General features: G+C 38.4%; 1 protein-coding gene across 1 annotated transcript in view; it reads left to right on the top strand.

Annotated features, from left to right (window-relative positions):
• Window positions 1-15,627, top strand: part of CCDC30 (coiled-coil domain containing 30) — a 2,524,512-nt gene that overhangs the window by 1,066,052 nt on the left and 1,442,833 nt on the right. Inside the window, exon 8 of the mRNA XM_044060442.1 lies at window positions 575-728. Coding sequence (XP_043916377.1) covers window positions 575-728 — 154 coding nt within the window. The remainder of the gene's footprint in view (window positions 1-574; window positions 729-15,627) is intronic.

Here is a 15,627-nt window from a genome sequence, read left to right as displayed (position 1 = left end):
TTATATATATTATATATATATATATATATGTATATATATATATATATATATATATATATATATATTATTCTAATTTTTGGAGCATCATTATGGTGTCGCATGCCTATAAAACAGGGCACTATATTTAACCACTTCTTGTGTCTCTGATCTACTGATTTCTTTTTTTGCTGGTATATCATGAAGTTTAACTTATTCACTTTTTTTTTTCAAGAGCAAACTTGTTAAAGAAAAACATCTCATTTTCATATGTATTTTTGCTTGTGCTTACTACATTAGTGTCATTTTGCAGACAGTTCCCATCATTCCCTTTGGGTCAATGAGTCACTATATTTTTCCCTTGTTTTGATGTGGACATTTAAGACTCTTTCACACACTTACATTGTTTGTCTTTGTCTTTCTGTCTTTATCATTATCATTGCCTTTACACAGCATCCTTCATCTTTCCAGTCTTCAGTTTTGTTTCAGTGCCATTACAAAGGTCAACATCAAGATACAAAAAGTAAAATCTAAATGCTTTTGCAATTTACTTTTTTTTATGCATATTTTTTTTTTGTTCCTCTGGTTAATATTTTAGGGTCACAATGAGGAGCTGGAGAAGGAACGAAAGTTAAGGGAGCGTCTTGAGAGAGACTTGGATGAAGCTGCTCACCGATTGCAGATGTCTCATGAGGAAATAAGGAGGCTGACAGATGAGCTTGACATGGAGAGGAAGTGTCAAGACCGAACTGGTAACTTGTTTTTTTTTTTTGACTGCATATAATTGCTTTCATTTAATTAGCGCTGCTTTGTAGAGGTTTGATTAGACTATTATAGGTTAGCAGAACCAGATGTGCAACAGTGAAACAACCAACTGAAAATGCTTGGCATTTTAGTGTTAATGAATGTATGATTATACATTAGCAAAAAAGTTTAAAGATGAGCATCAGACCAAGTGAATGGAATATTATCTGTGTGCTAGATCATACTGGAGATGAACACGGATATATATCCTTTGGCAAGGTACTTATCCTTGAGTGTATACTATATAATTCCAGACTGTGCCTTGTACAGTTTTTTCATTAATAAAAATTAAGTAAATGAGCACATTGTCGGAGACTTTTCTTGAGTTTATTTTACTCCAGAAAGAGAAATGGACAGTGACTGTACAAGTATGCAGGCAGTTCCTAAGCCCTTCTTAAATAGATAATTTATTACTAGTAAACTACATGTGTTCTTTGTATCTTTCTTTTCTGAGTGTAAAAAAACATAGAGGAAACTTTAGCAAAACATTTTCTACTTTGTAATCAAAATTTGATTCCTTTACCCTCCATCTGCCTACTGAACATGTCAACCAGACATTGCTCTAGGGCAACTGGAAAATTAAAATAAGCTCCTTAGTGATTTCCTGGACTGCATGCCTAGTAGCTGCCTATGTACCTACAATCCCTGCACTAGTAATAGTTACTATATTAATTACTAAATCACTTGTAATGCATGACTATAATTCTTTTCTCTTTGGAGACTTACAGAATTTTTTTTCAGCACTGTCTTGTGTGAACATATTAATAATCCCTTCATAGTCTGGAATTACTTCACTAGTGTTGAGTTTGTGGTGTAGGGGCCTGCAGGCATGTGCAAGGGGGTGCACTTGCACCCCCCCCCCCCTGGATTTTGACTTCAAAAAAATTTGAACCTGTGAATACATGCTGGTCGCCCATTCGTATCTCTCAGAGTCTGGCATTTGGCAGAAAAATACCAATTTAAACATCAGTTGCACCACCGAAAGGCAAATAGAAATAATCCTTATTCCTGTCTATTTAAAACCAAAACTAAACACTTTTATCCCACATTATATTTCTTCTATTCTTATTGGGAATTTCCATCATCTAAATCCCTTTGGGACTCTTTTTAACTCATAGGCATTTGTTAAAATAAGAAGTTTCTGTTGTCATCATTGGAGTGTTCTTAAATCTTTCTGTGGATCTGGAACTAACGGAATGGTGCAACTGATGCTAACTTTTAGTGTTTTTGTTTTAAGTGAAGAGTGATCATGTTGTTACAATATAAATGCACCCTGGAACAGTTTCACCTGAGTTCCTTATGTGAGTGGCGCATTTACATTGGGCCGGTTAGCTCCCACTGTATTTTCTCTTGTGGTTACAATTTATTGCTGCAGTGAGTGGCGGGTGTTTTGTGTGAGGCGGATTCCCGGTGTGATGACAGCTTCGAACAGATCCTTCAGAAGTCAACAGGAGTATGGATTGCCAGGGGACCTGACTGTGCTGTTATGTACAACAGATTACAGAATATGTGCCAGCTACTCATGAGATGGAACGTGACAGTTAATTGCAATCATGGGATTGCTGGTTCTCCTTATCTAGTAAGTTCCATATCCATGGAAAGCATTTGTAAACACTTTGATTGTGCTAGCAGACAACCAGCTGTAAGTAGTCAAATAACTTACGACACCAGTTTTAATTTTGATAAATGGCTTATGGCACCTCCATTTTTGTTTAATTCAGCTCCTAATATTCTTTGAGCTAGTGTGAAGACACAATTGCCAGATTTTGAACACAATTTTTTTAAACCTTCAATTAGAATCTTCTTGTTTTAATAAATGCCTATGGCTTAAAGGGTTCCCAAAGGGACTGAGATTATAAAAACTCCCAGTAAGAATGGAAGAAAATTTCCTCTTGCATCAGGAATTGTTAGAGCCATTATTTTTTGCACATGGGGTCATGGTGATACTTCAGCAGTGATATCTAGCACCAGTGTTTGTTGGATGGGTTAGGCTAACCTGTAACCAAATGGGATGGGTTATTTCAAGAATAAAAAGGGAAATTGGCTAGGCTTAATATGACCTGTAAGTACCACTAGCCTGATACATACCTATTAATCTATAAACTACCAATTTTTATACTCATGGTACACCATATTTTGCCCAAGGACAACTAAACCAAGTTTCACATTCTTTAGTCATGCATATAGCTATTTAATGTCAGTTCAGGGAAAGGGGTTTGAGAATACCATCAGCAAAATAACTCTCAGAAATTATAATTAGTATAAATAGTCTGCACAAGAATCAGACATTAGTAAGAATAGGCATGGATCACCATGCCAACAGTCACTATTTGGATAGTTTATCTAACTTAAGAAGGGTTTTTCCTGAGCAAATGTGAAAAAAATGTCTAAGACCCTCACAAAGACTTCTCCATGCACTAATACTTACAAAGAAAAAACAGCGTAGGAACGAAAAATTCTTTACTGGCTTACAGTGCCTTTGAAAGTCAGCAAAACACTTTCACACGGTCACAGAGACAGCAGGCAGAAACAAAGTTTTACCTTCTGCTGCTGATTTTAGACTCTGTCTGAAAGCTAAGGGAGAGAGGTACGGGGTGCTAAACTCTTGTCTTACACTAGGAAAATACTTTCAGAATGTAATAGCAGTGCTATGTTCATGATATATATATATATATATATATATATATATATATATATATAAACTACTACACATGGAATCAATAAACATTATCAAAAGCCACGTGATTGAAGCCCATTTGATTGCGAAGAGCAGAATCAGTATGCAAAAAAAATCAACACTAATTTCTGTATAAGAGACGAGGGCTTCATATAACCTCTGTGATTATATATGCACTCCTTCCATCCCCTAAGTATTGTAAGAGTTCAATATTACAGTTCTTTTAAGCTCTTATTTCATAACACTATAATTACACAGAGATGCCACCAGTTTCTGTACTACAGTGTGGAATGCAGCAAGACTTCTTGGTTATCCACACATAAGCCGATATACCCTGGAGCTCTGGCCTCTGATTTTGCACCCCCCTGCAAAAAGTCCTGTGAGCCCCCACACAGTGTATGAATAGTCATCTTGAAAGGTGGGGCAGGCATGTCTTCTGATTCTAGCTTCATTTGGCACACATCACTCATGTTGTCACCTGTCAGCCTGTTCCTTCCATAATTAACATTTTGAAGTAGTTAGAACGTACATTACTCCTAGTCCCTGTTTTGCTTCAAGTTATTAATATTTGTCCACATTCATCTGACATTTCTTCCCCTTGGGATGCTGGAATGTAGAGATTGTTGCTTACTCACCACATTGCGGTGGTCACTGAGCTTTAACAGACATGTATGCCGGAACCATAGAGCCAGGGGTAAGGGGAGCCCCCCCCCCCACACTTTTACAGCTGCAAGACCTGTTGGGACAAATTAGTGAAGTGGGGTTTTCACGCTGATGTGGATTTGTGCGGAGAAGTCAAACTAATTAAACTTGCTGTGCTTGTTTTCTTCTTCCTCTGTGTTACAGGAGTTATGCTTCCGCTGTTCCAGTGGTACTGCCAGAGTCATGCTGGTAAGGAGAGTTTTGTTCTCAGGAGTTATGCTGCTCGCGAGCATGTGTGTGTCTGTCTCTGTGTGTGTAGAATGCCACAGTTAGGCATACCTGGTAGTTACTGTTACTCAGGCTCAAACAAGAGCCTGAATTCTCTACCCATACCACCACTTGTGATTCACAAAGTTTAGTCCATAGCTCTCCACTGTCCAGATTTTCACAGAATATTTGGCTCATACTTTGGGTCTGTTCCTCTTAAAATTTGTGTTTTTCTGGCAAATCAGTGAGATCTGAATTTACTAAATAATGATCGGGCTTTAAATTTCAGTCTTCTTGTCTTTCGGGAAACACATGGTAACACAAAACGCTTTATTTTAGCGACTTTCTAATATTATACAAGCAATATTTAAATTGTGTCCCTGGTTTTGGGCCTTTGCCCCCCAAAATAAATTTTGGCTTTTTCTAGATTTCTTGTGCTGTGAAGTTGAGATGTTTAGTTGATTGTCATGTGGATTTTACAAGGGGCTGCGAGCTTCAGGGGAAGAGAAGTTTAATGCTACTTATGCTAAGTTGTTGGTATTTGTTAGTAGCACAACAGGTAGTGTACTTGATTTTGATGCAGAAGACTTTGGGTACTACTCCCACAGCATGCAGATGGATCGCTGATACAGTACTGTGTTGTACTTTAATGGGAGTGGATGCTGCAGTCCTATGAATGTCCTCCTTTGGAGGAGTTACTTAGTAACTATGAACCCGTTATCACTTTGCCATCCATTCCCCATTGCAAAATTACTAGCTTATCATTTTTTAATGTAGCATAGGCAATTTATTCTTCAAGGGCAACAGGCACTTTATTTGTAGATGAAACAATGAAATATAAAATTGTTTGCTAGCAGCAACCTCTTCATTAGTTACAGATTCCTTTAATGTGAAATTATTTAGATGACTTACTTCTGCAGAGATTTTGCATATTTACTGAGATTGATGGATTGTAATGAAAAAAGTTTGAGTGGCCTCTTATGGTTGAAATTTTCTGAAATGGGTAGTTTTGTCATTATTGGTTCATACAGTTTGTTTCATTGCTCACTAGAAGACTGTTCCAAACTACAAATTTAAAACACATTCTAACAAGTGGTGCTGTATCATACAAGGAATTATATTTAATACAATCAGGTTAATGCAATCAGGAAGGTGAATCAAAGAACATATATATGTATGCTTGCTCACAGGATGCAGGAGATCAAAATAGGGGAAGAGACTAGTCACAGATGGTGTCCCTCAGGGTTCGGTCCTGAGACTTTTTCTGTTTGGCATATACATCTCAAAAGTAAAAGGAAACACCAAAGAGCTTTGGCTGACTAAGTTTGAGATGACTGCAAGCTAGGAGCAGTTATTGAATCCCAAAATGACTTGCCCATCATGTAAGAAAGGTTTGCCCCAAACAATAAGTAGTGCCAGAATCATGAATTGAAACTAAACTCCAAGAAATACATTATCATGTCATTTGGGAAGTCATCTACTCCAGGGAACTGCCAAATTGACAATGCCCCCCTGAGAACTGACCCAGATGTTTGTCATTTGGGAACTTGTGTATACAGTGACCTAACTTTTGACCAACATATGCCCAGAGTCATAAGAAAGTCTTTCTATATTGCACAGCTTATAAACACATTGATTGTGACTATATCTAGAGATGTATTATTGCTCTTTACAAAGCCCTCATTAGGTCAAACATTTTTATATAATGCCCACTTTGGCATGTATCTGTCCAGACCCATGCAACAATTGGAATACGCACAGAGATACCGTACTAAAGGGTTAGAAATCCTAAACAGTAGGTCTTGCATGGACCACTTCAAAGATTTATCACTATACTTAGTATCCTACAAAGTGATTAGAGGTGACATGTCTGGCATACAAGGTGCCCTCTGACCTAATACAGATGGACCTACTGAACATCAACAAGTCAAATGGCATCAGAAATACTCAGTCCAGGTATCTAAACTGAATGTTGTGGAGAGTTGGATATATATCCAGAACTGACTATCCATTCAAGTAAAACAAAGCTCATCCCTGTCCATATTCTAAGGATGGGTAGTAGAAAATGTACTCCAGGATTACCCCTCATGCCACTAATGGATAGAGGCAAATCCTACATGCTGCTTCCCTTACATGGCTCCCCTCAAATTATCAACAGTGTGATCACATTTATTCTCACTAGGGCTAATATCAGCCATGGGATAGATAAAACCAATCAGGAAATGTTAATTCAATCACCAAAATGGAAATTGGCTAAGCTTAAAATGTTCTCCAAGTGAACGTATGCTGTGTTAGTAAATAGTTTTAAAACATTACCCTTTTTAGATCAGTATGTGCCCCTGTCACCCTTCACCCGGCCCCCCCCCCCCAGTCTTCAACAGCTTCCGGCGCATCTGTTAACAGATATAGTCATATTTGTAGGTTGTGGTTAAATTTCATCTTGCTTTGTGTTTTCATTATGTTAAGAAAACATTAATCTTGTTTTGCAGTGATACATTTACTTTTCTTATTCATAGAGCTTGTTTCATTCCCAAGCATCTTTCCTTTTACTTTTATCCACAGCATTCTTAAGATAACTGAATTTCACTCTTGGATAGCCCAGTACTCCCCCAACATAGTTGCTCTGTCTGAAGCAGGTCTCAAACCAAATAAAACTGACAGTGAATTTCTCCCCAGGGTACAATATTCTATGCTTTGACAGAACACATAAAAAAGGTGGAGGTGTTACCATTATGTACTTAGGTCTGCTAACCCTATGCCCCCTAACCAACCCTCCCCCTCCTTTCACCCAGCACAACTCACTAATGCCAATTATAAACTTAGTGATAATAAAACCCTAACTATAGTTGCCTTCTACATACCCTCTGGAGAGAATATGTCCTTATTAGAACAGATTCTTCACTGGATGTCTGATAGTATACCTAATGAGACCATAATACTAGGTGATGTTAGCATCAGTTGGCTAACCCTCTGTTCGGACTCCCCTACCACCAGCATAAACCTGTGTGGCTACACCCAACTTATCTCTTCTCCCATTTTTCATCTTAAACCCACTAATACCAGTTATATCATAGCCTGGATTCTTGTCTCTAATCCTAACCTCTGTCACCACCCTGAATCCCTACCTGACTCCATTAGCAACCATTGCCTAATAAGCCTCCTAAGATTCTCCCCAACTGTCTAGACATCATAAAATTTAAAGAATGCCAAAAGCTAACTAACTTTGACCCTGGTGCATTTAATAACTCTCTCTCAGCTATAGACTGATCCTTCCTCTCAATCCACCCTCTTGATGAAGCTATTCTGCAATTCATCTCCGTCTTCTTTAACACACTGAACACTCTTGCCCCTCCCAGAACTGTTACATTGAAATATTGATGGTCTCCTTTGTTCACCATCCCTACTTGGTCTGTTATCCAAAATAGAGACTCTACCTGGAAACTGTGGACTAAGACCAAATCTCTCTCTCACTACCAAAAATATAGAGAACTCCGGAATCTGACCAAAAACACGTAAACAATGATAACAAGAACTTCTACCTCACACCCCAAACTACGGAACCCAGAAACCCCAAAAAGTTCTGGAATACTGTCATTCATATTCTCCACCCAGGGAATTCCTCATCTCCCAACCCCTGCCTCAGTAACACACCCCTAGAAACTGCATCCATTTTCAATTCATACTTCAGTGATATCATCAACAAACTCATGCAGACTGCCAACGCAACCAATCCCTCACCTCTCACCACCCCCCAACTACAAAACTTCCCCTTCTCGCTAAGCCCAGTTCCTACCAGCTACATTAAAAATCTTCTCAAACGTAAACCATGTTCCCCATCAGCTGATAAATTGCCATCTCCCTTCCTAAAGGCTGCTGCTAAATCTATAGCATATCCTATCTCCATCCTCATAAATTGCTCAGAGAATCCACTGTCCCTACTCTCTGGAAAAAAATCCATACTGTACCTATCCACAGCGGCGGAAATTCCATAGAACTCTTTAATTATCGACCTATTGCCATACTTTCCCCTTTTCTAAAATTCTTGAACACTGTATTCATAAACAAATCTTGGATGATCTCACTCAAACCTGATCACCCCTACCCGGCTTGGTTTCCGCCCCCACCACAGCATCAGTACTGCTCTTATTTCTTTTACTAACACCATCTCCCTAGCCAGAAACAGTAATAAACTAGTGTCCTGTCTCTTTTTAGAGCTCTCCAAAGCCTTTGAAAACCCCATACTTCTCTCCAAACTTTCCCAACTCAACCTCTCTTCAACAACTATCTCTTGATTTAACGCCTACCTCACAGACAGGCAGCAATCTGTCAAATGGCTCTCTGCTCTTTTTCCCTTTCTCTCCATCAGCATGGGTGTCCCAGAAGGCTCATTTCTAAGCTCCCTTCTTTTTAACATCTTCACTAACCAACTGTACACATTATGTCCTCAGTCATCCCTCATACAATACGCAGACGACTCCACAATCATCTCCATTGCTGACAACCCATCCTGTCTGCTCACCCTGACACAAAAATCTTTCAACCCACTGAAATTTGGCTTACTAACATCCAAGTTGTACTTTATCCTGAAAAGACAAAACAACTTATCTTACTCCCAAAATCCCTCTACCACCTCAAATCCTCATTTAGCATCTATTCCCCTTAATAACACTGCAGTCATTGCTGAAATGCACACAAAGCTCCTTGGATCAATCATAGATCACCAACTCAAATTTGACCTCCATGTACTTCACTGTATCAAGAAAACCCACTAAAAGCTTGGCCTACTGTATAGAAACAAAAGGTTCCTCACCCTGACTCCAGAACCTCACTAGCCAAAGCTTACCTTCTCCCCAACCTCTTCTATAGCTCGTAAATCCTAACTTAGTCTTCACTACTGTCAAAACTTGAAACCACCTACAACAAAGTTGCTTGATTTGCTGCTAATCTGCCTTCTAAATTATACCATCATCATGCTGTCAGAACACTCAGCTGGCTAGAGTTTCCTATACCAACTCTTATTTACTCAACTTCTCATCATCCACTCTATCCTGAACAAACCCTCCTCCTGCCCCAACATCTCGTCATTAGTCTCCCTCTATACCCCCTCAATCCCTCAGAAGCTCAGACGAATGTTTCTTACAAATTCACAAAGAAATCTATTGGACAGAATCTCTACAGCTCTTCTCCCACTATTTCATGGAACAAGCTTCCCATGACCCTCAGAAATATTATCCATGTCTATGAATTCTGGAAAATGCTCAAACATAACCTAAACAGCTTGTGGACTTGTCACTGTAACCATTCCGCCTGAACCCAGTCCTTACTCTTCCACTACTTTCTTCATTCCTCCTTTACTCCTTCACTATTTTCTCCATTCCTCCCTATTCTGTAGTTTACTCCCATTCCTCAATTTATCTTATTCTAACTAATCTATTTTGACAAGACAATCGCTTACTACTCTCCATGCTCCTTCACTTTTTAGTCCTGGAAACCTGCTACCTGCAGTCCTATTTTTCATCATGGCTTTTATATCAAATTTCTACACCTCTTGTAGACTACAAAAGAAACTGCTTGAAATAGTACAGTTGTGCACTGATAAGTCCAAATATGTTTTTGCCAGCTTTTTTATTACTGATTTCTTTACTTACTACATTCTTAAATGTCTCTTTTGCTGTTTTTTTTTCTCTAACTTATACTGTAACAGATATTTGCTTAAATATTGTATTGTGCATTACTTTATCATGTAACTTTCTTGCTTAGTTGTACTGTGGAGCTTTTCTCCCTAGTCCTCTGCTGAAAAAGGGCAATAGCCCAGTCGGACTATCCCGGTCAGCAAATGTCAAATAAATAATTTTCACACACATTTTTGCCAAGCAGCCTGTACCATTGTTGTATGGTAATGTACTTTACATTGTTCTGATTGAGTAACTTGCATTTTTATTTCATTCACACAAGTATAAAGTTGTTTTCACTGTTAGCAGTAGCAAACCAAACTTTGTAAAGATAGTAGTATAAGAAAATTAGTTGGTTGCAGAGATGCTGCTGACAGCAAAATGCCTTCTGTTGATATGGGTGTGCATTGCTAACCCCAGACAATGTGCTTCCCTAAAATCAACTGTTGTCCATATGTATGTGATGCCACAAGTTAATGTTCCTTTCTGAAAGATAAACTGGTGCAGGCTGTGGCAGATTTCTGGAATTCTTGTAGCTTTGGAAGAGCAATCATCCTTATCATCTTATATCTGTATTGGTTGTGTGGATCAACTTTGTCATAGCCTTGAGTACAAACAGATATAGTCTGTTCATATGCTATTCTCAAACTGCACTGATCTTACAATACTAAGCACTGAATATACTTCAGATCTAGATTTGTAAAGTCCTTCCGCATGATCAGTAACATTTTTTTTTCTTTTTTGGGAAGTCTGAGTAGTTATTGTACATTATGGTGCAGGGCTGTTTTGTTACTCTGTGAATTCACACACTATATATGTTTGGGGATGTGGAGGTGTAGCACCACCTCTTTCCGGTCATTCCACCTTCTCTAAAATAAGCCAAATTTCTTAAAATCCTTGCACACCAAAGAATGCCTGTAAAGGTTGTGGTGATTGTAAAGGGCTTTTAAAGATGCTGATTAGGAAACCTTTGTTGAGAAGAGGGAGCTTCACTGGCAGCTTTTATTAAATGTCACTGCCCTACTTTCCTAAAATGTTTTAAATAGTTTAATTGATCATGTAAGCTGTTTTACGTGTTTGTTTACTAATTTTTACCGCATCTGCTGTTATGTTTTTTTTTATAGAATATTTACCTTTTTATACAATATTTACTTTTATATTTAGATTTTTTAATGTCTGTATACCTTTACATTTTTGCACCTTTTTTAAGTGTATAAAAGGAAGGAAGTAAAGATCAGAAAGCGCTCAAAACTTTATGTAATTAAAGACTGTTGTGTTCTAGTGCAGCTTTTTAAACTTTTTCTTAGATTGTATTATACGTTAGGGGCTTGAACTTTTAGTTTTGGGGTTGTCGTTAAAAAAAAGAATCACCCCAAAATCTTAAATTTCTGATATAATTCTTTAACTACTCTGCTAAGCTCCACTAGTCACTTGTCAGATACCTTTTTCCTCTGACAGCTGATTCCCTTATTTATTTCAATTTTTTGTTAGGAAAAGTGTGCTGTTTCTGCATAGTATTGTTGTGAGAGACTGGTGCTAGTGTGTTTGTTTATGGTCATTAATACATTTTACCTCAGAAATTAGTTTTTCAGTCAAAAGGTAGCACAGACTCTTTTAGGCTCCTCTATGTGCCTTTGAGACTTCCTGTTAATACTATTGATCCCTCCCTGAGCAGCAAGAATGAAAAATGTTATGCAGGAGCTTTTGAGCTTCATTCAGGCTTCCACCTCACCTCAACCACCAACAGTTGTTCCCTGGACCTCTCATTTCTTTCTCTGTCCTTCTTGTGTTGTTCCTCGAGAAGCCAGTAAAGGATTGGGGAACATGTATGTCCTCTGTGGCTGTTCATTTGCCTGTTTATGTTGGAGAGAGCCACCCATTACTGTTATTAGGGAAGGGCCTAGGGGAATGCTCCTTTAAGTCACTCCGAGAAGCTTCATTCATGTGGAAAGGGCTATCCTTTAATCAGCTCTTTTTCTGAGAGGATCTTCCTGAAAAGGGAAATGTAAAACTAGAAATTCTTCCTCTCCAGATAAGGAAGATTGTCTGGGCTTTGATAAAGGTTTATCTTAATGTCTTTCAGTCTTTAAATGATAAATCTTTTCCTTATAGAAAAGGAAAAGATTTTCTCTTCTCCCAGATACTGATTCCCAGTCTGAGAACAACAATTAGACTTGGACTGTGTTTATGAAGTTTGAAGAGTCTGACTCTGAGGACAATTTTTATTCAAAGTGAGGGGATTGTTTCAGTGAGATCAAAAAGAAATAGCAGAATCTCAATAAAGATATATATTTATTTATTTTACATTTGTTTACCAGGAAAGGAAAGCCCAACTGGACACAGGTCCTTTTTCAGCAGAGGCCCAGGGAGAAAAGCTCCAGAAATAATAATAAAAAAAAATTACAGATATGAAATACAAATACATGTTACAAATAACATAAACATATAAAAAAGAAGCAGTAAATTTCATTAGCATGTCTAGGAGAAATTACATTGTAATTACAGATTTATCAGAGATTAAGAAAACTATAGTAAGTAAATTACTTTGCTAGTAAACTGGCAATACATAAATGAATAAGCTCTATAGTTAGACGCATTCATTCAAGAAGGATACATCAACCACAGTGAAATACAATTTAGTGATACAGAAGGCAAAATACTTATAGGTGGTGGTGTTAGTATCAGTGAGATATTTTGTTTTACATTATTTCTAAGTATAATTAACTAGTAGAGAGATTAAAGAAGGTCTATCCAGGAGTGTTGCAGGAACATAGCAACACTTCTAAGTGTGACTTAAGGAGCTTTTTAATTTGTATAATAGAGATGTTTGAGGTTATAAGGGTTGGAAGCTTATTCCATATTTTAAGAATGTAATTAGAGAAGAGATAATTCCCTGCATGATTGTTGGCTTTAGTAGTATCTAAAAGATGTAGGTTACTGGAGCAGAGACAACAAAAACTTATGTATGGGTATGTAATATTTTGGAGAGCAGGAGTTTTGTCAGGTTGATGGAGAATTATGTGTGCAAGGGTTAGTTGGTTAAAGTGTAAAAGCTGAGGAAGTTCGAGCCAATTCAGTTGTTTAAAAGATGTATAGTGATGTGACCTACAGGAGGCACCAGTTGCAAACTTTGCTATTCTATTATAGCAAGTTTCTAGTTTGATTAAGTCTGTTTTGTGGAGGTTGGTTAGTATTCGGGAGGTGTAGAGGAGGGTTAATAGGAGGTGTATACTGCCTATGGTAGATTATGTGGTTTTTGTTAGAAATTGTTTGTTTCTGTTTAGGAGACCTAGTTTCTTGTGTACCTTCTTGATGGTTTGGGCTATGTGTATATCATATTTTAGGTTATTGTCAATTTCTACCCCAAGCGGTTTAGTGCGCTGATCACGTTTTTATTTTTGGGCAATACAGTAAATAATTATAAAACTGTGTGAGAGCTAGTTGGGCTAAAGAGAAGGAGTTCAGTTTTATTGGGATTCAGAATGAGTTTGGAGTTAGTGAGCCATGTTTCGACAGATAGGGAGGAATCTTGGGTTATGGTGTGGAGGACTTCTAGTGTGGGGGCTGCACCTAATGGGGGAGAGTTGTCCACATATTGAACTATGGAGACATGAAGTGTGGACGTGCTTAGCTGGTTGGGGAATATAGAGAAAAGTAGAGGTCCAAGGATGGAGTGTTGTGGAACCCCTAAGAGAAGTGGGAGCAGAGGAGAGAGCGGATTTTGCCATTTAATGGTTTGTAGTCATCCAATTAGGTAGCATTGGAACCATGTAATACAGGAGCTGTATTAACATTCTCGCCACTCTAAATTTTAGCGTTTATTGTGATCTACCATATCAAAGGCTTTGGAAAGGTCTAAGAATATGGTAGATACATATTGTCCATTATTTCTATGTTGGTTAACAGTTTTAGTAAAGAACATTAGTGTGGTAGTGATGCTATGAAATGGTCGAAAGCCATGTTGGGGATGTGATAGTTTGTGTGTGAGAAGGTGGTTCATTAGTTAGATATGCACTACTCTTTCTAGTATTTTGGATAAAGGAGGTAGGATGGCAATTTGTGAATTTTGTGGAATTACCTCCTTTATGTAGTGGCAGCATGTGGGAGGTTTTCTAAATACTAGGAATATGGTTCTTGGGTATTGACCTGTTGATGAGGATGGCTACTTGATAGGTTATAGCTTCAGAGGCAATTTTTAGAAAGTCAGATTATCAGTGGCTAGCATGGTTAGTTTCAGTTTTTGAAGTAGTTTTTTCATGCATTTAACAAATACTGGGTGTAAGCTGAAGTGAGGGTTATTATTCTGGGAGGTGGTGCTGAGTTGAGGGGGCAGATATGTAGGGTTGCTGATGTTTTCTTTAGAGTTTTCCAGGGCTTGAATAGTTTCTATGAAATGTTTATTGAATTGAGTTGCTATATTGTTATTTGTTTTTGAGTTAGGGGTAGTTGATTTACCTGGAATGAAGTATGTTAACTGCAGCCCAGAATTTTTGTGGCAGTTCATAGGTTCATAGGTTGGTACTAGGCTATCAGACCTAGGGCCTATACAAGCCTAGCCATAACAATTCCCTGGCTATTTCTTCCCACATTATTTACTTTCCTGGACCCCTGTCTAGCAGGGCGACTGACGTGATCCCTGGGGTGAATTTCCTTTCTCCCATCCAATCGTCAAGGTTCCTCTTGAAGAGGTCCAAAGAGGCACTCTGCTTGACATGTATGGGCAATCTATTCCAGAGTCTGGGGAGTCTCTGAGTCAGGAACCTATCCCTCCAGCATGTTTTGTTTATTGTGATGACAAGGTTTAGATCCCTGGAGCGTGTAGCTCTGAGGGATTGGGATTTCTTTAAGTGTAGCATGTCCAACAGCTCTGGGTTTGACATGGCCTTGTATGTTAAGCAGAGATCGCCTCTGAGTAGACGATATGCGACAGAGTATAGCTGGAGTTTTTTAAGGCGGCCAGCATAGGGCATCTGCTTTAGGCCTGTGATTCTTTTAGTGAGGTATTTCTGAGGCCTTTCCAGTTGTTGCAGATGTCTTGAGAGGTACATACCAAATGGGGCGTTGTATTCTATAATGGGTCTAATGAGGGATGAGTACAGTGGGACAATGACCTCCTTTTTTCTGGATGAAAAGCCCTTAGTGATGAGGTGTGCCACATAGAAGGATTTCCTGACTGTTGTGGCGATGTGGTTATCGTTTTGTATGTTTATTCTGAATGTTATGGTAATAGTTGATTTTATCTGATCTCGCTATTTTTTTTTTGCTTTGTAATGTAGCTCTAGGTATTTCTGCCTTGCCAGTTGGGTTTTATCTTTGTGAAGTTGCTCCTATGCCTTGCCTCAAGCCTTTAGTAGGGATCTACATTCTTTAGTTAGCCAGGGTGCATAACTGGATTTAATTCTGATGGTTCTGGATGGTGCGTGACAGTTTAGTATGTTTAGGAAGGGGTCGACTTCTATGTACTGAATGCCTATTACACCGAAGACCATAAGCTCGAGACCAGAGTACCATACTAGCAAATACCCGAAATACCAAAAGGCTGAGATTTACATAACCGAAATCTGATAATTCCGAATTTTACAATGCTAA

The sequence above is a fragment of the Protopterus annectens genome, chromosome 2.part0 (assembly GCF_019279795.1).
Source record: "Protopterus annectens isolate FY-2018-M chromosome 2.part0, PAN1.0, whole genome shotgun sequence".
In the NCBI taxonomy this organism is placed as follows: Eukaryota; Metazoa; Chordata; order Ceratodontiformes; family Protopteridae; genus Protopterus; species Protopterus annectens.
This window is presented reverse-complemented; position numbering and strand designations above follow the sequence as displayed.